The 25,616-nt window shown below is 37.2% G+C and overlaps 1 protein-coding gene across 2 annotated transcripts in view; it reads left to right on the top strand.

Annotated features, from left to right (window-relative positions):
* Positions 1–23,243, top strand: part of gosr1 (golgi SNAP receptor complex member 1) — a 46,934-nt gene extending 23,691 nt beyond the window's left edge. For both annotated transcript variants that reach the window (XM_067450653.1, XM_067450652.1), the window contains exons 7-9: positions 13,600–13,629; positions 21,256–21,338; positions 21,904–23,243. In XM_067450653.1, coding sequence (XP_067306754.1) covers positions 13,600–13,629; positions 21,256–21,338; positions 21,904–22,028 — 238 coding nt within the window. In that variant the 3' untranslated portion in view covers positions 22,029–23,243. The remainder of the gene's footprint in view (positions 1–13,599; positions 13,630–21,255; positions 21,339–21,903) is intronic.
* Positions 23,244–25,616: the final 2,373 nt, after the last annotated feature.

Genomic DNA, 25,616 nt, shown 5'->3' with positions numbered 1-25,616 from the left:
GGGTGTGTGGGTGTGTGGGTGTGTGGGTGTGTGTGTGTGGGTGTGTGGGTGTGTGTGTGTGTGGACAGAAGGACTCTGCAGTCATACCTGTGTGAGATTTGGCCCATCTCCACTCATATCAGATGCAGCCAGCAGGTTAACGAGCCTTTGAAAGTCATATTCAGAATTTAATATGCATGTGGCGTTGCAAACTTTTTGACATAAAGTGCCATTTTTATTTTGCTGTGTGCATTTATAGGTATTATACTATAATAATCAATACTAGCAGTTTGTACTATTGGAACAATTAATTAAAACGTATGTAATAAGGATTATCACATTTCACAATTCAGTTCTATTTTGATTCACAAACTAGCAAATTAGATTAGATTAATATCGATTAACTATTACGTACATAACATAGCAAATTTCCACAAGGAAAATCTCTTAACTATTGCTCTAAAATATACTAGTTGGTACATCATTATAATATTAAAGGTTCAAATGAACTGATTTGTATAGGATACTTTCATTTAAATTAAACACAAATTTTTATTATAGTTTTTATGACATGCTTATATTTCAGCTTTTAAATGTATGCATTACATTTAAATTGTCTGTCATGACAACATCACAGATCTATTGAAACATACATTAAATACATAAAGAACAGTCAAAATATTTTTCCTATATTTTTTCTTTATTCCACACCACTGTATCCACTGTCCTTTGAACGGCTCGTTTACTTCCTGCTTCTATGAAGCCCATCCCTCCGAAAAACGCAATGGTCTTAGATTGGCCAAATGTAGTTTCATGTATTTTTATTGGCTGAAGTGCCAAGCCCAGGTTGTCCGGAAAAACACCACAGCCCTTAACATTACGGGCAGAAGTCACATCTGCAGTGACTAGCAAGGGTTTATGATGTCACCAACCCGGGAAGAAACTTGTTGTAGTCCAAACTGGCCATTTTTGTTGGCAATAAACTGCCATAACTTTAAAAGACAATAAAATCCGATTGCAGTGAACTTTCATCGCTGTAACTTTGCAGATGCTGTTTATGCTCAAGTAGCAAAATTACACACTAACTAGTGTGAAAAGTTAAAAAAGTGAAATCGCATGCAACCACTCCTTTAACTTATTTTTACCTCTTTCCATGGTTTAAATACTGATTAAGCAATTACATGAGACATGATACAGATGATAAGTTGTACTGTATCTTTCAGCATACCTTCTGATGGTCTTTTTTTTTCATGCTGTAACTAGTAGTAAAGCGGAAGAGATGAACAATTCACGTGTGGTCAACGCTGCTACTATAGCGATCTATGAAGCCACATTAAAGCGCACCAAAATTTTACTTTTTGTTTGCTTTGTTTCATATCAAACAGAGCACAATGCTTATTGCAATTATTGGATGGGAGGTGCATTACAGTGTTCTGCTCATTCATCAACTGAAAAAAAAAGGATTAGCTTAAAGATGGATTCTTGGGATTTAAGATTCGATATTGACCATTACCATGGGGAACACTTTTTTGTTCTTTACACTTTTCCAGTTATTTTTCCAGTTATTTGATTTATCTAATCAAAATAAATAAATCTAAAATAGAAAAAAGAATTTCTTCTTTTTCTATAATGCTAAAAAGAGTTTTGGCATGTTCTAACGGGAGATATTGTTTTAAGTCATGAAACAGGTTTTTGTTGCATGACATTGATGGCACGTACCTGTGGCACAGTTTGCAGTGCAAGCTGCAATATTAATAATATTAATGTTTTGTCTCTTGGAAATGCACATTTGGCAGTAACTTGAGTTGGTTTGCGTATGATAATGAACAAAATGGTAACATCTGTCAAAATTGAAACACAATTTTATATTTTGACTGAGCTTTATTCAAATTAACCATTGGTCTTCCATAGTAGTGTATATTTAGACCATAATAACCACACATAACCATGCATATTAGCACCTCAATACCATGGTAAAATGTAACTATGGTTTCTATGAGATTTGTATAAAAACAGTAAATACATTTAGTATAAACACAGATGCATAAATGCTGTATCTTAATAAAAAAATGCTGTAATTATATTCCATTACTCCTTTAATACATGTGTTGTAGATTTTTGTTTATATATGCTGTCAATCATTGTTCAAGAAGTATAAGAAAATCGGAATCTGCAATAATTGGTTTCGTCAGGTCACTTACAAAAAAATCTAAAATCGGAATCAGCCAAGAAAATTGCAATCGTTGCATCTCTAGTAAAAACAAATTTTACATTATTTATGTATAAAGAATGCTTCCTTACATTATTACAGGAAAGTGGCACAGTAATCACATGGCATTTTCACCAAGTTTTCTGTAACCAAACATCTGAAGTGCGCGCCCAGAAAGCAGACTCCCAGGCAGAGCACGAGCCTACTAAATTGATTGTAAAAATGCACTACCGACAAGAATCATTGTTGGTATCATAGTCTTTTTATGTAAACATAAACAGTTGAGAAAGGTGTGTAACAGTATACTAGATACTTGCAGCTCATAAATTTCCTTAATGTTAATCCAAAAAAAAAATCTTGACTGAATAACTTTTCTAACTATCAAAATTTTATTTTAAACATTGAAGAATATCCAGTGTTATTTTACATTTGATTACTTGTTTCAATTTCAGAAGGCTACCTTAAAAGTTTCACTGGTATCTAAAAATGTTAACCACAGTAGAAAAAATCCTTAGCCTTTAGCTCTGCTGGAGCAGCTATAAATATTCACCGTTATATTACATTAAAGATAAAATACAATAGAGCAATAGAACAGTGGAAGTAGCAGAAGCTCCAACAATGTAACCCAATATTTAAAAAATAGCAAATGTATCAGTCCTTGATGCAAAATTTTATGTACTGGTAACAGAATTGTTCTGGAAAAAGTGGTATTGGTGGATCCCTCGTGCATGTTGTTAATAATATCACTCAATGTATCTCTAATTACATTGAAACAAATACGCCTTAAAGTGTAACCTAAAATTTGTATCATAGTATTCCTCTCTTTGTTTTGGCTTTGCGGGCATTTACCCTTCAGTATTGCCTATTGGTTGCTGATCTGTTCTCTGCTGACTTCTTAAGACTTTTAAATACAATTACATTATCCCTTGGAATCCCTTGATTCCATTTTTAAAGCTGTTATCATATTGTAGGAAATTAGTATTGTACTTGAGGTGGACACTTGGGATCTGAGCATTGTAGTGTTTCCAAGATGTCCATTTATTTATTGCATTGGAAATGCATTTGAGTTGTGCCCGTACAGATACAGTCCATTAGCTTATCTACAGGAGGACTCCCTTTCTCTCTCACTCTCTCATTATGATGACTCTTCCACCAAAAACAATAAAACACATCCTACTAATGATGAAAGTAGTTTAGCAAAGAACAAATTACCTTGAGGCTTAATAAGTCTAAAACACTCATGGTGTTAATGGATACTGAGAACAGAGCTGCACACTTAATCGTCAAAAGATCACAATCTCGATTCAAACATTCAAACACCCACACAATCTTACGACAACAATTACGCATTTTTTTTACGCCTGTTTCACATCCCAAGCATCACAAGCCCATGTTAATGAATGAGAGGGTCGGCCGTCACGCTTCTGATGTGAACCCTCTTTTTTAATGATATGCTGCTCACGCTCCACTGACATTTGGGATGTGAAACTGTTTAAACCAAAGTAATAAAAAAAGTGTTTGTCATTTGAATCATTTGTTTTAAAGATATTTTCACAAATGTCTTTATGAATGGGACATTAACTCCATTCAAATTAACATATGTTTTAAGTAGACTAATTCAATTAACATTTTGTCAGAGATTTGTATGTTATTTTGTTTAGTCTAATTCTTTTTTTCCCTTCAGAATCATGTGATGCTCATTTTATCTAGAATCATGCAGCTCTATTCTCCACCTGTATTTCCATGAGTTTAAGGATCATCCAGCAGATGGAGCTCACCAGCTAAGGGCTCAGATGTCTTTCTCACTCTCCTCTTGTCAGCTCTGTGGAGCTGGGGTATAAATCTTTCCTCGCATAGGTCGGCCAATAACAATGAGGCAGTTTTTCTGATGAGCCAGCAAGATTTCTCTGTCCGCCAGTTTTAGGGAAAAAGAGAGAGGATGGCTTCATGACTGATTACAAGGACTCGTTTATGTGCAGTTCCCAATTTAAAGCCATGGTAAATGTCCAGTGCCTCGCTTCTGGTTTTTAGAGCAGGTCTTTAGAGGGCGGGACTTCCAACCTCTTTCCAGCCTCAATGACAGCAGCTGCCAGGTTGTAAGTGGGCCATGGGCTATCCTTTCTGGAGTTCATCACCCTACCGTCTAACCTGTAATCACAAGCTTTGCATTCAATGGATGTGCACTACCAGTCAAAAGCTTGGACACACTAGAATTTGCTCATGATCTTCAAAAGCCTTTGATCTATGCTGAACTTATTTTTAAATGTTTGAAATATACTTTGTAAAGAGATATAGATTGTACATACACTACCATTTAAAAGTTTGGGATAACTGTCATTTGCTCCCCAAGTCTGAATTTATTTGATCACAAATACAGTAAAAACTGTAATATTGTGAAAAAGATATATTGTGAATTACAGTTTAAAATAACTGTTTAAATTTTTTTTTAAATGGAACTTATTTCTTTGATGGCAAAAGCTGAATTTTACTCCAGTCTGCAGTGTCACATGATTTTTCAGAAATCATTCTGATATGCTCATTTGTGCTTTGTGCTCAAACATTTCTTATGATTGTCAATGTTAAAAACATTTGTGTTGCTTATTATTTTGCGAAAGCCAGGATAATTTTTTCAGGATTCTCATTTTTAATATCATTCTATATTTTATAATTGATGTATTATAATATAATATAAAACATTTTTCATTTAACATTTTTGGTCCCTGTAATTCACATATTTGTATTTGATATTTTTTGTTTTGATTATTTCATTGTTATTCTAGTGTTGAAAATAGACACATTTGAAAACTACAAAACTATTAAAAATAACACATAATTGTATTGTTCATGTCCATAACACCAACAGTGCAGTAATGTCAACATTTTTGGGTTGGAGTGGTTCAGAATTAAAAAAAATAATTGATCAATAGTAATGATGCTTTGCTATTAAAGATTGACTCACTTTGTCCAAACTTTTGACTGGTGCTGTAGCTGGAACAGAATGCATTACTAGATTTTTTCAGTGTATGGGTGCCAGATGCACATTGCCTTTAATTGCACTGATGCAGTTCAGTGAGAACTGAAGTTATTAAAAGTGGACAAAAGAGATTGATTAAAATACCAGGTGTGAACAGGTATTTGTCTGCCTCATCTACTTGTGATATGATCGACCAAAGTGCATCTTAACTCTTTCCCCGCCAGTATTTATAAAAAAGTTGAATAGCCCATAGATTATTTTTGTGAATATCTGAGCATGCAATATATCAAAAGGAAGAGCTGACCCTCGTCTTTTAAAAATAATGTTTTATTCTAGCTTCTTGCATTAATTTTTTACTAACACTTGAATATGGGTAAGTTTAAAGCAGCACTAGGTAACTTTTCAACCTTCATAATATATTTTCAAGACTCTTGTGATGATAAATCGACTTACAATAGGTTGAATGACACGTCTGCCATAGCTTGACGTGGTCTGTATCGTTTTTAATCGTACTTTTAAACTTTGGGTTTCGGGTAGGAACCCGAGAAAAAAGAACTACAAAATTCGACTGCTTTACGGCATATACGTCACTTCCACCAACACCCACACTTCCTTAAATTAGGACGTGCGAGCCCAACTTTGTTCGTCGGATAATATAGTCATGTCCGAAGCAGAACAGACAAATAAGAAAGAAAAGGTTTTGTTGGAGGAAAGCAATAAGAGGAAACGAAAAAGTGATGTGATTAAAGGCAGGACGAGGATCAACATTGGACCAGCGTTTGCTCGTTGGCGTGAGCTGAAGGAGGCGTGCCCGACCGATGCTGTCATGCTTGTTATGGTGATTACCTACCACTCAAACATTGAACTGAAGTATCATATAGATTCTGTAAAACGCTAACCAATAGACTACTATAATGACGCTGGCTTGTAAACGTGAGCATCGTGATTATTTGGCGTTTGAAAAAAATAAAACCCATGAAATTATATTCATATGACATGCTGAACTATATGCCACTGACTGTACCTGGGATGAAGACATTTCACACGCGCCGCCAGAAGAACACCTGCATGTGAACTCTTCCTATAGTGTTCAGGGGATCTGTTAGTGCTGCACCAACCCGCGGGGCCACTTTTATGAAGTTATTTGGCCCGCCCCGCACCACTGTATATATTTTTACAACCCGCCCCGCACCCGCGACCATTAAATAGACATATGGGGTCTGCGGGTTATGAGACGACCCGTGCATTACTAGTTCAGGGCTATCAGGGTTGTCATGTCAACAAATGCATGCGCGATGGCATCCCCTCTTGTAGGATGACAGAGCTTATGACAGTAGTTGAGGACATTATTTTTTCCCAACTGTAGGGGGACCCCGAGAGCAAAAGTTTTGGAAAAAAACTGCAACATTTTGAACAAAAACCTGAAAAAAAATCACGTTTTTGTGAAAGAATGTTTCCTGATCAGATTCAGAGCGATGATCAAACACAAATGGAGTAGATTGAGTCCATTAACACCCTTAATGCTTGTAAATTCTTGTAGCTTGTCCTGGGTCCACATTTCATTCAGTAATATTAGATAGTTTTGATTTCTATGATGTTTAATGTTGATGATCACGTTATTTTACATATGCATATGATTACATGCAATCACTTGTTTTACTGCTTCTTACTCGTGTGTGTTTTGATCAGGAGATTCAGTACTCGTTCAGAAGATGCGTAATAGCGCCCCCTAGCACCTACACAAAATTCAATTTTTGGCCTCAAAGCTTTTTCTCACAAATAACGGAAAATTCTGTGTTTGGCTGGCAAAGAGTTAAAGGGATAGTCCAGCCAATATTCATAAATTACTAGGGGTGTGACGAGATCTCTCGCCATGAGATCTTTCAAGATTAAAATGTGATGATATTTCTCGTAGAGGTGAAAAGTTGTCTCGCATGATATTGCCATGATGGAGTGTAAGGGTGAAGTTATGATAGAATATGCCACCGCTACATTGCGCCTACACTGTCGTTTTGCTTTTTATAGAAATAAAAACAATTTGATTCAGGTACAATTTGATTCAGGTAGATAACGGTAAATTTAGTTCCATCCAGCTCATACGTGACGTATGATGACTGACAGCGAGATGACTGACAGCACCGTGGTGGAGGATTCGTTGCGCAGCAAATATGTCTGGTAAAATGCACATTAGGCATCACTGCTCCCTATACACAGAGTACGTGTGATCGTGAAATTGAAAGCGAAAGTAAATAAATGCGAGCACGCATATAAATGTGATTTTCAATACACTGCTTTTTGAAAGCGTCTCCCTGAATATGCATGCAAATATCTCCCAATATAAAATCTATCTGGTTGGATGGGCGGTGTAGTTTTAATAACCATCTCTTAGGGCTGTATCATGCTTTAAGAACAATTCGGTCTCTATTTGCATGTTAAATATTGAGATATTACTATAATTAGGGTTGCCCTTATTGTTTGCCCTTATTATCTGTGATGAATTTGTGGAAAGGAGTTCAGTTAGGTGGTCAAAAGAATCTCTTAAATCGTGCACTTCTAAGGTCTGAAGAAACAGTCATACAGAAAAGAAGCCAGACAGTTGAGTTTTTGCAAAGAAAAGCCTTCTACAGTGCTTTTATATTATATTTGTATTGTATTATATTTTATTTTACTGCATATGATAATTTATACTCTGAAAGTAGAACTGAAATGACATTCATTACAAGATGCTGAGTTAAATTATTTAAAATGCACCTGCAGTCTATTTTTCTACTCATGTATTTCATCATTGAGGATTTCTTAAAAATACTATGTAAAAAATCTTGTTTTGTGAGCTCAGTGTCTTGTCACACCCCTATTAATTACCCATCTAATGCATTCCAAATCCATAAGACCTTTGTTCATCCCTGGAACACAAATTAAGATATTTTTGAAGAAATCCAAGAGCTTTCTGACCCCCATAGAAAGGTAGTAAATTAATGTTAAAATAGTCCTTGTGACTACAGTGGTTCAACCTAAATGTTATAAAGCGACAAGAATACTTTTTGTGCACAAAAAAACCCAAACAACTTTATTTAACAGTTTCTTCTCTTCTGTGTCAGTCTCCGACGCTGTTCACTTGAGCTCAACGACGTATGCTTCATAACATTAAGGTTGAACCCCTATAGTCACGTGGACTATTTTAACAATGTCTTAACTACCTTTCTGGGCCTTAAAGTGGTAATTGTGTAGCTGTCTATGGGGTGGTCAGAAAGCTCTCGGATTTTATCAAAAATATCTTAATTTGTTTTCCGAAAAAGAACAAAGGTCTTTACGGGTTTGGAACAACATGAGGGTGAGAAATTAATTACTAATTTTTTGGTGAACTAAAACCTTTAAAACCATGTGTAAACCGGGTGTTTGGGGTAGTTTTCTTTACCAGTGGAGCTTTAGTTTGTCATACATTGCACCAGATCCTGACATCTTTCCTATCTGCTTCTGAGCCGATAAAGAACTACAGTAAATCCTTCAGCTTGAGCTTGTCTCAGCCTATAATAACAGCAAGTATTGGACCTTGACACCCCTCCCCAGATGCAGCAGCAATGCGCATTTTATAGCACAAGCCCGGTGACAGAAGGGTAAAATAAATGCGGTCACCCCAATTACTCTGTCAGCTATCCCCGGCTCCATACAGGTGTGCTACATGTGTGTTTTTTGATAGACATTTTTCATCTTCTGTATATATATTAGTAAAAAGCTTAGAAGAATTTAATAACATGCATCATAAACCAGAATTTTAAATTCTGAAAAATTCACAGAAAAGAACAGTAAACTATGAACTTATTTACTCTAGCAACAATTATGCTTCTAAAGTTTTTCACATTTTTGCTAGTCAAGGCAGTCTCATGAATAGTGTCCTGACTTATTCTTAATGGATACACATAAAAAGCTTTTACAATTATTGCCATATGCAAAATGTTCTTTAAGATTTATATTTTTCCTTATTCGTTTCATTGATATGCAATATTTCAGTGAGCAGTAAATTGTTTAAAGTATTGTTGTTTTTTTAATCATAAATTGTAGGTCCTAACTGTAGTCAGCGTTAAAGCTTAAGCTGTGGTGTTTAAGCACATTTCCAACACAAATTTAAATGCATCAATATGGTGCCTGAACCCATTAAGCAACTCAGAAAATGGCTTGCCTTAAAAAGGCTGTGTCGGTGCAGACCAGTGGTGTGCTGCATGTGTTTGCATATATTAATGTTAAATAGATTCAAAGATTAATTTAAAATGACTTTTATTTTAGGTTAAAGGTTAGCATTTTTCCAGGCCCATTAGACGTTAGCTTAGGCAAACTAGAATTGAAGTTACAATATCTGTTGTTGCTTCTGTATTCTATCAATTCTAAATCTGCTTATCTTTTCCCTATCGTTTTGCTTCTAATAAGGTATTAAAAAAAAATCCAACATTTAGGTATCAATCATATTTATTCTGTGTCTTTTTGCAAAGCGCACTTGTAGCTGAGCGCCATGAACAGAAATTTAACAGCCTTTAGAACACTTAAGTAACTTTTGCCTAGGATTTAAACAAAAATACCACAATAAAAACAACTAGACTAACTAATATACATTTCAAACATTATTAAAAACAAGTAAACAGTCAGTGATAAAATAAGAACAAAAACAAATGAATAGTAGCACAAATACAATTGAAAGTTCAGTTATAGAAATTGAAATCAAATGTTATTATTTTCTTTATAAAATATAGATGAATCCTTATTAAAGTTACAAAAGTTAAGCCTTTTGTTGTTTGATTAAAATCAGTGACACAGTTGGCAGCAGGTTTATTAGGCTGCTAGTTTATTAGGTCGCTTTAATGTCTAATGCACAGTTCCAGTGTACTGGTACATGCGCATTTTCTTTTTCAATTGTTTACATTCACTTGAAGGGATAGTTCACCTTGAAATTTTTTATTAATAATGACAATAAATGGCGAGTAGGCTAAAACTTTACAAAAAAAGATAAAAAAGTATCACGCATTTGAGTTACCTCTCTCTTTTTTGACCAGACATGTGTTTGCATCCCTGGCAATGATACACTGAGACGCGTGCCATATATGGAAAGTGTTCAGGAGGCATACTAAAAGGTTTTACAAGAAAGAAACCGTTTTATTCAGTCAAAATGCTTTTAGCGTGTTCCTGTGATGTGCGACCTGTAAGCAGACGCTCATGCTTACTATAACTCACGCTGTTGTCATGGTAGCCAGGATAAGCACACAATGCACCATTTTGAGAAATCAGGCTCAATAGAAACAAACGCGACTCATCTTTTCAATAAGGTATATGATAAACTAACAGGAAGGTAAACCTCCTGAAGTGAATGTTGTGTACCGGTTGTCATGACAACATTGCGTGAGCAGCTGCTGACGGCAAAATTAATACTCAGTATTTTCGACTTAATAATACGAGTTGCATGTCACGTCTTCTTGCGCTTGAATGGTTTAAAAACACATTCAAATGCTCTGACAGGAATTGAAATGCATGCCTTATTAGCAACTCATGATGTTCTGGTCAAAATATGTTGTGCATTCTAACACACACAGGTTTTCCTTTATTGTAAACAGGTGCTTTCTCAAGGATAGTTATATCTGGTGGTCAGATTCGTTCAAGTTTATACTTTCACCATAGAGACTATTATTTAGTAACTTGGTCTTACTTAATTTGTGTTGCTTCTTTTCTCTGAAACTATATCAATTCTAATTGGCAAATAAAATGCTGAGTACATTGTTTGCAATGAGCACTTCTTGAAACACGAGCCTCAAGGGGGCTCTGCGGGTGTGTGTGTGTGTGTGTGTGTGTGTGTGTGTGTGTGTGTGTGTGTGTGTGTGTGTGTGTGTGTGTGTGTGTGTGTGTGTGTGTGTGTGTGTGTGTGTGTGTGTGTGTGTGTGTGTGTGTGTGTGTGTGTGTGTGTCTGTGTGTGTGTGTGTGTGTGTGTGTCTGTGTGTGTGTGTGTGTCCGTGTGTGTCCGTGTGTCCGTGTGTGTCCGTGTGTGTCCGTGTCCGTAGGGGTTGGTTATTGGGAGCTGTGGGATAGGTCTACACAGCAAGCCTTTTACATGTCTCTTGAGTATTCTTGTAAAAGGGGGCTGGGGGGTTGTTGTAGGTAAAGCTTCATTGCCAAACAATACTGTTCAGTATGTCATTTCTGAGCTTAATAGTGAATCATTAAAAAAATAAAAAGTTATAATAATACACACTACTGTTCAAAAATTTGGGCTCAGTAAGATTTAAAAAAAATAAAATAAATACTTTAATTCAGCATGGATTCAATTGATCAAAAGTCAGTATATGCATTTATAATGTTACCAAAAAATGCTGTTATTTTGAACGTTCTATTCATCAAAGGATCCTGACAAAAATGTATTACAGTTTTAAAACAAATATATTAATTTGCATAACATTAAGATTTAAGCTTAAAATAGCTGTTTTCAACATTAATAATAAGAAGAACTGTTTGTAGAGCCCCCAAATCAGCATATTAGAATGGTTTCTCAAGGATCATGTGACATATAAAACTGGAGTAATGGCTGTAAAAAAAAATCTGTGCTGCTATCACAGGAATAAATTGCATTTTAACATATATTAAGTTATTTTAAATTGTAATAATGTTTTATAGCATTGTTTTTGTTGTATTTTTAAACAAATAAATGCAGCTATGGTGAGCATAAGAGACTAAATATTAAAATATCATACTAAATATCAAAACTTTTGAATGGTAGTAGTGTGTACCCCATCTTAACTTTCAGCTTTTAGACAATTGGAACTTCATGTGCAAAATAAAATAGACCCTAAAGTACAGATGTGTGTGCCAGCAAACCAGATCTAAATGTGCTAAATTGTATCACTGTAATTTTCAGACTGGCAGTCATGTGTGATGCTAGCTAATGTAATTGAACTAATAGCCTTGCTGTTGAGTTAGAAATGGATGAGGCTTAATGGGGAGACAAGACTACATTTGCTAGAATTTTAGACTTTTGTCCTCTCACTAATTTTAATCTTTAGATTCATTGATTTTATTCTGATTTATTTCCTATAAATGTAATTTTCTTTGTAGGCAACCAAGTGGATATATGTCTGATGCAGATGATGTAGATTAATGAGTCTTAAGGAGGCCATCCATTATTTATCAGGATGAAATGCAGATCATGAATAAAGGAACCTGTTTGGTCAAATGCCACAGGATGCTAAATATTTGGCCTGCTAATTGCAATTTAAACTGCAAAATCAGCACCATAAGCACCCACTGGGACAATTTATACTGATTAGTCTAGCCAAGAATTCACATACTTTATCTTTGACAATGCAGTTTTGGCTTTTTGTTCAATCAAAGGAAAAGCCATAAGCTCTTAAGACGACAGCCCTTTGACAGAATGTAGCTTATCACGTCAGTTTTGGTGCACCTTTCCTCCTCAAAGTATTTACAAGATACCAAGATGCACGTTTATGTATCTGTGAAGACTATTCTGCAGTAGTGGGGCTGAATAGCATATGGACCATTAGACTCTATTGTCCCAGCTGCTGTTTGTGTATGCCAGATTTCTCAAACCATGCAGACAGACAGAGAGAGAGTTCACAGGCGTCAAAGGAAGAACTTGCAATCTCATTTTTGCTCGTGTAATCAAAATTGGAGCTCTCTGTCACACCGAAAACCATTTGTCTGGGAATTGAGGACTTTCTTTCCCCTGAGGTCTTGCTGGCCCTCAGACTTTGTCATCTAAATTGACGGAAGATGTGATTTTGAGCAAGCATAGAATTTCATTCCCACCCTGCAAGCCTGCAGCTCCTTTTCGGGGAGAAAAATGGCTGTGGTAGGGGTATGAGACATTCCAGCATAGATATTAATGCAAGATTGAAGAATTATTCCTGAAAAATTATTTTTTTATCACACACTACAGAATTGTCTTTTCAGGGCGATAACTGCATTGATAATCTATGAATCTTAATACTTAATTTCTAAAGCAGAATTACAGCTACTTTTGTATGCTGTATTTATTACATTGTGTGGAGAGAAAAAAAAAAGGTTGTGGACACCACCTTATGATTAACTGGTTTAGCTATTTTAACTATGCCCATTGTTAACAGATTTGGTAAATGTTCAAAGACGTATGGATGTGGTATTTAAGAGTCCACAACAAATTTTTGCCTTGTAGTTTTTGTATGTAGACAATGAACAATACTGATAACAGTTTTGTTTTAATTATTGTAATGCTTATTTAATCCTTTATCATATTTGTTGAAGTAAATAATTCTGGTGTTCATGTGAAGTACTGATCAGCATTCACTGCATGTTTGCCATTGACTAATTATTTCACTGACACTCAAATATTAGAGAGAGCTCCGGTAATTCACCTCATTATCATTGTCTAAATGTCGTCTTTTTTTTTTTTTTTTTTGTCTCCTTGCAGCTCAGATCGACTTATTGATGACACAATAAGGTAAGTCTAACTTCATAAAAGCAGTTCAGACACTTTTTTGGGTTCCATTTTTATTTGTTTTACTAAAATATCTGGAAAGAATAGCCTTTCTAGGATCATTAATGGGGTCTTTAACTGCATTGTTTTATGATGTTTCCTGGGGTGCACTTATAATGTTAGAATGCTTTTTACATAAAAATTGTCATAATTTATAAATAAAAGGCATTTTTCCTACCCTGGTTTTAGCCCTCTGCTCTGAACGCTCTGTTTTAAGGGGCGTGTCTGCTGTGAGAGTTCAGTATAAATGCCCACTGATGTGAATAATCATAATAAAAAATATTCTCTATGTATTTATATCTATTTCAACAATAGATATACCATGGAAAACAAGTGTGTCTTAAGTTGTATTTTAAAAATGTGTATAGAATCAGCATCCCTGACATTCATTGGTAAGCTATTCCAAAGTCTAGGTGCTACTGCAGCAAATGCACAATCCCCTTTCTGACTTAATTTGGTCCTTGGAATTTTGAGCAAATTTTGAGTTCTTGATCTCAGTGTTCTTCCTGTTTGATGTTTAATTAACAAGTCTGATAAATAAGACTGTGCAAGGCCATGCAGAGATTTATATACAAGTAGAAGTAACTTAAAATCAATTCTGTACTGTACCGGAAGCCAATGTAAGGAGACTAGCTGCGGAGTGATGTCTTCATGTTTTTTAATATTCATTAACAATCTCACAGCAGCATTTTGGACCTTTTGCAGCCGTACGATCAAGCCTTGACTAATTCCTTTATACAGTGAGGAAAATAAGTATTTGAACACCCTGCTATTTTGCAAGTTCTCCCACTTAGAAATCATGGAGGGGTCAGAAATTGTCATTGTATGTGAATGTCCACTGTGAGAGACATAATCTAAAAAAAAAAAATCTAGATATCACAATATATGCTTTTTTTAACTATTTATTTGTATGGTAAAGCTGCAAATAAGTATTTGAACACCTGTCTATCAGCCAGAATTCTGACCCTCAAAGACCTGTTAGTCTGCCTTTAAAATGTCCACCTCCACTCCATTTATTATCCTAAATTAGATGCATTTGTTTGAGGTCGTTAGCTGCATAAAGACACCTGTCCACCCCATACAATCAGTAAGAATCCAACTACTAACATGGTCAAGACCAAAGAGCTATCCAAAGACACTAGAGACAAAATTGTACACCTCCAAAAGGCTGGAAAGGGCTACGAGGAAATTGCCAAGCAGCTTGGTGAAAAAAGGTCCACTGTTGGAGCAATCATTAGAAAATGGAAGAAGTTAAACATGACTGTCAATCTCCCTCGTACTGGGGCTCCATGCAAGATCACACCTCCTAGGGTCTCAATGATCCTAAAAAAGGTGAGAAATCAGCTCAGAACTACACTGGAGGAGCTGGTGAATGACCTGAAAAGAGCTGGGACCACCGTTTCCAAGGTTAGTGTTGTTAATACACTAAGACGTCATGGTTTTAAATAATACATGGCTCATAAGGTTCCCCTGCTTAAACCAGCACATGTCCAGGCCTATCTTAAGTTTGCCAGTGACTATTTGGATGATCCAGAGGAGTCATAGGAGAAAGTCATGTGGTCAGATGAGACCAAAATATAACTTTTTGGTCATAATTCCACTAAACGTGTTTGGAGGAAGAAGAATGATGAGTACCATCCCAAGAACACCATCACTACTGTGAAGCATGGGGATGGTAGCATCATGCTTTGGGTGTGTTTTTCTGCACATGGGACAGGGTGACTGCACTGTATTAAGGAGAGCAAGTATTGCGGAGGTCCATGTATTGCAGGGATTTGGGAACAACCTCCTTCCCTCAGTTAGAGCATTGAAGATGGGTCGAGGCAGGGTCTTCCAAACCATGGCAATGTGGTGGAGAGGACCCTGGAGTTGTATGTTCGCCATGTACTATTAGATTTAGATTTTTTATTTTATTACGTTTGTGACTAGTCTAACAGTCAGAGCTACAATTGGGACTTCTGCTGATTGCTGGCAGCCACTGTGAGGACGTTGTTTATTGTTCGCCATTTTCCCCCACTTCTCTGCTGTTTTTGTTTGTATTGTTGCGTTTTTTTCTGGTTTGAGGGACATTTGATTTTGCTTGCTGTGGCTGCTCTCTCTTCTGGGTATCGGCTGCTCACTGGTGGTCTCCTTCGGGATTGAACTGCATGGTGGCTGAGGTTGCCGGTTGATTGGAGGTATTTGCACCGGGCTAGAGTCATCAGCATCATCAGCATCTGACATGATGTTGAGATGTTCTGCTTCTCGGCTGCTAAGTCTCGGCTGCATCGCTGTTCCGTCTTGCATTGTGGCCGTGGAACGGCTTGGACTTCTGCGCTGACCCCGGTGTGTCCACAGGAGTGCCCGGACACTGCCGAATTGGAAATATGTGGCAACAGAGCCTCTAGCACTAGGAGAAATGTAAATCATGGAGTGGACCACAGTGTACTGTGGAGTATTGTTCAAATACTTATTTGCAGCTGTATCATACAAATAAATAGTAAAAAAAAACATATTGTGATTTCTGGATTTGTTTTTAGATTATGTATCTCACAGTGGACATGCACCTACGATGACAATTTCAGATTCCTCCATGATTTTCAAGTGGGAGAACTTGCAAAATAGCAGGGTGTTCAAATACTTATTTTCCTCACTGTATAAATAATTACAGTAGTCCAGTCTTGAAGATATGAGAGCATGAATTGCAATTTCAAGACTCTTAAATGTCAGGCAAGATTTCGTCTTTGCCAAATTTCTCAGATGAAAAAAAAGCTAGACTTTACAACATAATTTATCGGTTTGTTTAAATTCAGAGAGGTATTAATAAAAACACAAAGTTTTAACACATTTTTCAACTTTCATTGACAGCGGGCCAAAATTCAACTCTACTGCTCCCTTTGTTCCTCTGAGACCGAACACTACAACCTCTGTCTTGTTTTTATTAAGTTATAAGAAAGCCAGCAATGCTTTAATATCAGAGAGACAAGACATCAAAGATTGTAGACTGTTATTATTAGTTAACGGTAGCTTTATTTGTGAATCATCCGCATAGCAGTAAAATGCTATATTGTGTTTTCTAAAATCATCCCCCAATGGGAGCATGTAAAGTGTAAAAAGCATGGGGGCCAGGATGGAGCCTTGAGGCACACCACATATAAGTGATGTCGCTCTCGATGTATATGCTCTAAATCGTACTACCATGCTTCTGTCAGTCAAGTATGATTTGAACCAATTTAGGGCTTTGCCCTGCAACCCTACATACTCTTCTAGCCATGAAAGCAGCACCATATGATCTATTGTATCAAATGCTGCAGTTAGGTCTAATAAAACTAACACTGCTGAATCACCAGCATCCACAGTCAGCAGTAAATGATTAAAAACTTTTACAAGGGCTGTCTCCGTGGAATGATACTTTCTAAAGCCGGACTGATAAAGTTCACCAATCTTATTCTATTCTAGAAAAACATGTAGTTGACTAAACACCACTTTTTCAACAATTTTTTTTTTTGACAAAATAAGATCTAAAATTTGTCAAATCAGTCGGATCTAAGTTAGGTTTTTTTAGAACAGGTTGCACAAAGGCCTGTTTCAGCTTGACAGCTGCAGCACACACTGCTCCAATGGTTGCAAAGGGTGCTTTCTTTGATCGTTTTCTTTATAGAATTTAATCACCGTTAAATAACAGATTATTTTAATCTACTACAAGAAACGACGCAAGTTGACATTTAGTCACTGGTTGGATTTGCTGACACAGACAAAGAACATCGGACTATACATGAATCATTACATTTCAGATCAGGCATTAGAATGAACACAGTTACTTACATGTTGTATTACTGTCAAGCCCAGGCACTGTACAATCTGGTTTAACCCCACGTATGCGCAGATCAGTGAGTGGGGCTAAACAGGCAGTGATGAAGTAGTCGTTGATATTCTTCTGCAGAGGTGGTGCTTGCTTCCCTTTGACGTCATAGATACCCACTTTTTTTTTTAAACTGTCGTTTGCTGTGCCTGGTGTCAATAAAAGCTTTTATTTGGACTAGTAAGGAAGTTTTCAGTTCTAAAAATTACAGGATATTCTTATAGTATGATGACCTCTTATATTTCGAAAGCATCAAGGAAAATTTGATTTCTCAGTTCATGACCCCTTTAACTCAAGGAGAAAGATCTCAGTCAATGGAGGGATAAAAACCACTTTCTATCCCTTGTTTTTGCATTGAGTTGATACGGCTAATCAGAACAGAAAGTGGATTGAGACTCTTAATGTTTATTTATTTATTTTAATTTTATTTTAATTTAGTAATTTTCCAGTAATTTTCCAGTTAGTAATTTTAGTGCTTGTTTAGTAACTTGCACATATTTCAGTTAGTTGCCAAGGCAATGATTTCATTCAGTTTAAGATTTTCATGTAATATTTCTGTTTTATTTTTTTTCAGCTTTATTTCAGTTATCAAATGCATTTTAATATTTTTTTGTTAATGAAAATAACCCTGGGCCAAAACAACATTGGAACCCATTGATTTCCATTATTTGGACAACAACAGCACATTTTCAAAATATCTTCTTTTCTGTCCTTTGGGTAATTGATGACAGAATCATTTTTAGATTAACTAGCATTTTATAGGGAAATTAACAGTAAAGCTTGGCATGTGCATGAATCTCCCAGTGTGCCATATTCCTGAGGTGCATTGGTTGTGAATATTGTGGTATTGGACAATGCCATCTTTCCATCACTGCGGATCTGTGCTGGGCATAAGAGTAGCCTACACTTTCACTGCGCACTTTTGGGAACCCCACAGCTGGCAGCCGCCACTGGTGCTTAATTAACTTGGCTATTGGTCCATGCAGCTCTTTTTATCCCCACCCCAGTCTTGTTCAAGCAAAAAAAAATTATGCTATATCAGCTGCTTGTAATCAGTATCTTCCTTTTGTAGTACCCACAGCCTGGGGCCACCAAGATGAGAGCTCATTGTTTAATGTTTCATCATAGTTCTGATCTCTGAAGAATGTGGATGCTCATGTTTCTCTTTTAATGATTTAAAATAAGCCAAATGTCTTTAATCTATCACAAGCAAGACTTTGAGATACACCCTTGCAGGTAGCATAATCAAACAAATGCATAGAATACACACAGATATGAAGTTTAGGAGCTCATGTGTACATCATGATTACATGGTGTACAGATTGAACAGAACTAGCAGATGATAAAGGACCTGTCTTGAAGCGTCACAGAAAAACTCAGGCTATAAAATAAATAAACGCTTGTTCGTGACTGAGGGCTCCTGGGAGTACAAAACACCAGAGACCTTGTGGTCTTCAGGGTACACTTTCTTGTTTAATGTGCTTGTTTGTGTGAGTGGGGTTTGGCTACTGGCAACTAATCGTCAGTGCGTGGCACACTGCTTAAAAATTGTGGTGACTACACAGGTTTGCCCTCAAACGCATTCTAGATGACACCTGTTTTATGTGGGTTTGATAGATACTATCTCCTGTTAATGATGATAAGGTGTAGTAGGGTCTGCCTGAGCACTTGTGGTGAACACAAGTTGCTTTTCTTGGGCAGGCAGGAGTTTAATGGGTGCCGGGCATTAGTTTGCACTCAGAAATCTGCTGAGGTCGAGTTGGAGTGAGCTGTATTGTCACACAGCAATTTAATCTACCCCGATAGGAACAAGAATGCAAGACTCAGCTGAAGAAAGTAAATAAGTATTGGACCGACCCAACAGTTTTATTATAGCATGCAACAGTGCTTAATTAAAATGCAATAGATAATTGGTTCTCAACTTTCTTCACATCAAGCACCATCCCCCCCCCCCCCCCCCCACCCCACACACACACACACACACACACACACACACACACACACACTGTCCACCCCGGATCAGGATTACATTTCATTTCATATTTTTGCAGTAAAATATCCAAAAACCACTAGGCCAGTGTTATATATTTTGTTCAGTTGAGTACCTACAATATCCCAGATGTTTCCAACTATTTGTAAATTGTGAGAAAATTGCTATTTTAACTAAGGACAGGGACGTTTCAGCATTGCATTTGAGGGAGTCGCCTGTCAATTGCGTCATATCTGCGCTACCCTCGGTTTAGGCTTTTATTTGGCAGGAGCGCTTTACTCTTAGCAGTGTGAACAACTGAACGCACGGAGTAACGTCATAACATCGTTTTAAACACACTTAAATGTATCTAATATGATAAACAGAGCGGCATTACCTCAAAATCATAACCGGAAGAGCGGATCTGTGCAGGCGACCGGTGACTGTCTCCCGTCCCGTCATAATAAAAGTCCCGGTATTCACGAGGCGGTATTTGTTTAACAATCGCTCCAGCAGCTGTGCTCAGGTCCATAACACTCGGTCCTGCTCTGCTTTAGACTACAGTAACGTTAATAACCACATGCATGAACGTAATTTCTGCCCGAGTCCTATTTTCCACCGGCTGTGATGAGAAGACCACATCTCCCAAGATGCTGCGCTCAAACTTTGTGTCATCAAACTATCCATTTGTTATGAATAGGCGCCCTCCAGTGGACGGAAAGCTGCATAGTGCACCTTTAAAAAAGGAAATTGTACTGTTTCTGTGCATTCACACTTAATTTTACTTCTTATAAACACGTCTTATTTCCACCAAACTAATATATAACGCCTGGCAAATATAAACAAAATCACATATAGCACAAAACAAAAAGGTTTTGTTTGAGAATTTAACATTCTAGCTTCATGAAACGTGTGTCAAATAAATTCACTTAAATGTTTGTGTTAATGGCATGTCTTTCCAAGTAGAGGATCAAGTGGAGGTAAAAAGTGTGGAATCACTCAATGTTGATGCCGTTTTTTTCTAAAATGATGAAATTATTTATAAAAAATAAATTAAAAAAAACACCTAGTTAGTACTTTGTTGGTCCTCCTCTGACTTTTATGACAGAACTTCACTAATGAAAAACAATATTCCTCATCAAGCTGGTTTCAACTTTCTCAAATATTGGTTGACAGATCAGCTTTGCTGGAGGGATTTGCTATAAAGTAAAAAACGCTGTGTTGTTGTGATTCCATAATTTTTGCCAGGTATAACGCATATGGATCATTTTATGGTATTTTTTCATATTTAAGTTTAGAAACCTTTTTTTCCAAATCATTTTTTATTTTTTCTTGATTCGCAGAAGAATGTAAGTCTCAAATACTTTTGTGTGAGTAGATAGCAGAATTTTCAGTTTTGATTAAACTATGCCTTTAGGATAGGACAAATGAAGGCTGTTGGAAAACCTCTGATTTGTCCAAAAGGTTGAGGTTGTTCACTTTTTGCAATGTCAAGGGAAATGGATATGTAATGGTTGGTCACTTTTCTGCATACTTTTGGTTTCTAGCTTTGTGTGGCTAATGTCTCTGGAGCTTTAGATTAATGCAACTTCTGCCTTCCTGTCTGAAATCAAACCTAGTGAAAGAGATGTTTGCTCTCTTTGAGGGACTTTCTCCTGTGTCTGCAGTCCTAACAGCTGCTACGCCCTTGATGCACTGATCTGACCACTTTCATTGCATATTTGCTGTAATGAGCCAGTGCCAATAAAACCCGCTCTTGTTTTTATTTTTTTGTCCACAGCATTGCCATGGCAACCAAGGAGAACATGACCTCCCAGCGAGGGTGGTTGAAGTCTATACAGAGCAGGGTCAACACCCTGGCCAGTATCCTTGATTTCAAAAAAGAGTGTTTGTGTGCATGTATGCATTAAGGTTGCATGATTATATCAGTACCATATCCATTACTTACATGTGACCCTGGACTGCAAAACCATCATAAGGATAATTTTAAAAAAAATTCAGATTCATACATGATGGCTGAATAAATAAGCTTTCCATTGATTTATGGTTTGTTATGATAGGGCTATATTTGAGATATAACTATTAGAAAATCTGAAATCTGAGGGTGTAAAAAAAATCTAAATATTGCCTTTAAAGTTGTCCAAATGAAGTCCTTAAAAATGCATATTACTACTAATAAAATAAATGTAATAGGACAATTTTAATGTCAACCTTTTTTATTATCTGCTTATCGGTATAATTTTCAGAATTCCTCTATCTGTGTATACCTAGTATGCTGGACATATACAGTAGGTTTTCTATAAATGTGTAGATTTCTAATATATTTTATTTGAAGACTCTTCTAATTTTCTTGAAAAATACTTGTCAGTTTTTGAGGAAAGGCGATCTGCTATATCCCTGAAATTTCCTTAACTGACCTTTACTTTAGACCGTTTCCCTGCCATCAATAACCTAATACAGCGGATCAACTTGAGGAAGAGGCGGGACTCCTTAATTCTGGGGGGAGTCATTGGCATCTGTACCATCCTTCTGCTGCTTTATGCATTTCACTGACAAACAAGGACTAACCGACTACTTTAAGGGGGTGTTCTACGAAGAGGTGGCAAACCCTTGAGAAAGGCCTCAGTGAGAGATGGACCATTGCGGCTACAAAGCAGAAGCCTACCTGGCCTAGCCTGGAAACAGGATTGATTGTGGCCAGCATGGACCTTATTTGTAATTAGCATCAAAAGGGGTTTAGCTCTAAGAGCCTTTTTTTTTGTTTCAGTACTACAAACAATGCGCTGTTCAGATGTGAACTGGGACTGGAGACCAAATTACTAACAGGAATAGATTTCAGAGAGCATATATTATAACACACTGGCTTTGAAAAAAAAAAAAGAGCGATGCTGTGAAGCATCAACAAGGCGTTGTGTTGTTCCTGTATACTATTAATCGGAAGAGGGTTTTAATTTGATAATCCTTTTAGTAAGAGGGTTTCTCATCATGCTGTGTACTTTGTGAATTAATAAATTATTCATATACAGAATATTAAAAATGTGTGTGAAACATTAGAGGTCCGTCCTCCTAAAGCTTCTATTTTTTAGATATTTCTAAACTCTCTTAACAATTACATATTACACTGTTGGGAAACGAGTCCAACAATAAAATTGTTGCATTGCAGCTCATGATATGTCAAACCCTTTTCATTCATGGTGAGGGTTTATGCCTTTACTTATGTGTTTCAAAGTTTAGAGCATGTTCCAGTTAAGAATATCTCGCAGCCAACAGTCTGCTTGTCTAAACTGATTTACAACCAAGAAGCTCCTTCTGTGGAACTGGAGCATGAGAGACAAACAGACCAGAACTTTAACATGATGAATATACAAGCTGAACAGCATCGATCCCTGGAAAATAAAAAACTGGTACAATGATTGCATGTAGAGGTAAGACCAGCACACTATGTGGCTTGGTTGTTGGAAAAAGAAAGAATTATTGGGAGCCTTATTATCGCAAGGCTTTTTCTCCTTCCCTCTTATGTTGACACATGATGTCCCTTCCATAAAAGTGAACATTTTCTGCTGAGCAGCTCTTCTGTACTGATCCTTACATGATGTATCTGCCACATTTGGAGCGGTCAGACTGGCTATAGCTCTTGTTAGACGGATGGAAACCGTTTGCCTGATGTTTTTCCATAGGCACAGAGAGAGTACTCAATAAAATCCACTCAATGGAGACACCGGCTTCCCCAAAACAATAAACTAAAATGAGTTGTTTGAAACTAAGAAATCTTTCCTCCTTTTTCCTATATTCCCTGTTGGTCCATTATCTAAAGGTCACTTCAGTCTCCTACTGTTCCACTCTATACATTGACCAAGTGCCCTGAAATACAGTACAAATGTTTAGGGACTGAGAGTCTTTTGTGGATGAAATGGGTCTTGTTTACCAAAGAATGATCCTAAAACACCATAGTATGGGTTTCTGGCCATATTTTTAGATAGTTCATTGTACACTCACCTAAAAAGGATTATTAGGAACACCTCTTCAATTTCTCATTAATGCAATTATCTAATCAACCAATCCCTAAGTTGCTTCAATGCATTTAGGGGTGTGGTCCTGGTCAAGACAATATCCTGAACTCCAAACTGAATGTCAGAATGGGAAAGGTGATTTAAGCAATTTTGAGCATGGCATGGTTGTTGGGGCCAGGTGGGCCGGTCTGAGTATTTCACAATCTGCTCAGTTACTGGGATTTTCACGCACAACCATTTCTAGGGTTTACAAAGAATGGTGTGAAAAGGAAAAAATATCCAGTATGCAGCAGTCCTGTGGGCCAAAATGCCTTGTTGATGCTAGAGGTCAGAGGAGAATGGGCCGACTGATTCAAGCTGATAGAAGAGCAACTTTGACTGAAATAACCGCTCATTACAACCGAGGTATGCAGCAAAGCATTTGTGAAGCCACAACACGCACAACCTTGAGGCGGATGGGCTACAACAGCAGAAGACCCCACCGGGTACCACTCATCTCCACTACAAATAGGAAAAAGAAGCTACAATTTGCACAATATCACCAAAATTGGACAGTTGAAGACTGCTGAAAAATGTTGCCTGCTCTGATGAGTCTCGATTTCTGTTGAGACATTCAGATGGTAGAGTCAGAATTTGGCAGAAACAGAATGTGAACATGGATCCATCATGCCTTGTTACCACTGTGCAGGCTGGTGGTGGTGGTGTGATGGTGTGGGGGATGTTTTCTTAGCACACTTTAAGCCCCTTTGTGCCAATTGGGCATCGTTTAAATGCCACGGCCTACCTGAGCATTGTTTCTGACCATGTCCAGCACCTTGTTGAATCAATGCCACGTAGAATTAAGGCAGTTCTGAAGGCGAAAGGGGGTCAAACAGTATTAGGATGGTGTTCCTAATAATCCTTTAGGTGAGTGTATTTTAGATGAAAACAAGTTTTAAAGTCTCAAATGAGGTACCTTGTTGTTTTCTCTGCAGCAGACATTTGGAAGCTAGTAGGCCACCCACAGAACTCCACAAGAAGCTGTCGTCAGCCTCCTCACCTCCCCTGCTGACTGAGTGTTCTCTTTTCATCTCGTCATTGTTTTCTTTTTGCTCTGTATATTGCCGTTTTTGTTCTTTCCTAGTGATCTTATAATAGGACTCCTAACTGATCTGAGGTTAGAATGGACACCTGACCCACATTACCTACTCTACTATTAATGCATTTTAAGGTATGGCGTCACTTGAATATTTTTGAGTCTATTCCTTGGCTCTGTAAAGGTTAAAGTAGACTACAAGCCAAACTGTTCTCTGAACTTAAGACTATAAATTGAAGCCCTCTCTGCTTGATTTCATCAATATCTGCAGCCATGTTGTAATGCGTGAGTAGAGTGTGAATAGGAAGAGGGGGGTCATATAATACTTGGTTTCCTGGGCTGCTTTCCAAAAAAGTTACAAATGCTGAGTGAGTCTGAAACTGGAGATCACAATCTTGCTCTGTCACCATTGTGTCCTTGAGCGTGACACGTAACCTGAAATTACTCCTGGGTGTAGCAGCCTACTTCACGTTGTGTCCAATCCTTAGGCACGAATAATGAAAAGCTGGTGGCCTCCTGGAGGGCCAATGGCCTACAGAGTTTAGCTTCAACCTGCCCAAACACACTTTCCTGGAAGTATCTAGGGTGTCTCAATCAGCTCCCTAGTATATTGTGTACACAAATTCGGGTACTAGTAAGGGCCCTGGCTCACTGCACATTGGGACACTTTTTTTTTTTCAAAGAGTTCGGTCTTGAGATATATTCCTTCACTTGGTATTTAATCCTGGATCAAATCACCAAAATCAGGTATTTATATATCAGGTAAATCAGGTATTTAATCACCCATTAAAACCAAATATAGCCCTTACAGTAACCTTAAACCATCTCATGAATTGTGTCATGTGCGCTAACATTACTCCTAAACTAAGAGGGCATTGATTTGTTTGTATGTTTTATTGCACCAACAAAGGATGTTTATCCAAAAACATGTCCTCCTTGTGTAAATCATATTTATCACATTTGAAGCCACTCGAAAGGAATATGGAAGTTTCACCCTGTGTATGCAAAGATGGTTGAGACTGGTGCATTGCCATTCAATCTTGTCAACAATATTCA

The sequence above is a fragment of the Pseudorasbora parva genome, chromosome 8 (assembly GCF_024679245.1).
Source record: "Pseudorasbora parva isolate DD20220531a chromosome 8, ASM2467924v1, whole genome shotgun sequence".
NCBI classification, from domain to species: Eukaryota; Metazoa; Chordata; class Actinopteri; order Cypriniformes; family Gobionidae; genus Pseudorasbora; species Pseudorasbora parva.
This window is presented reverse-complemented; position numbering and strand designations above follow the sequence as displayed.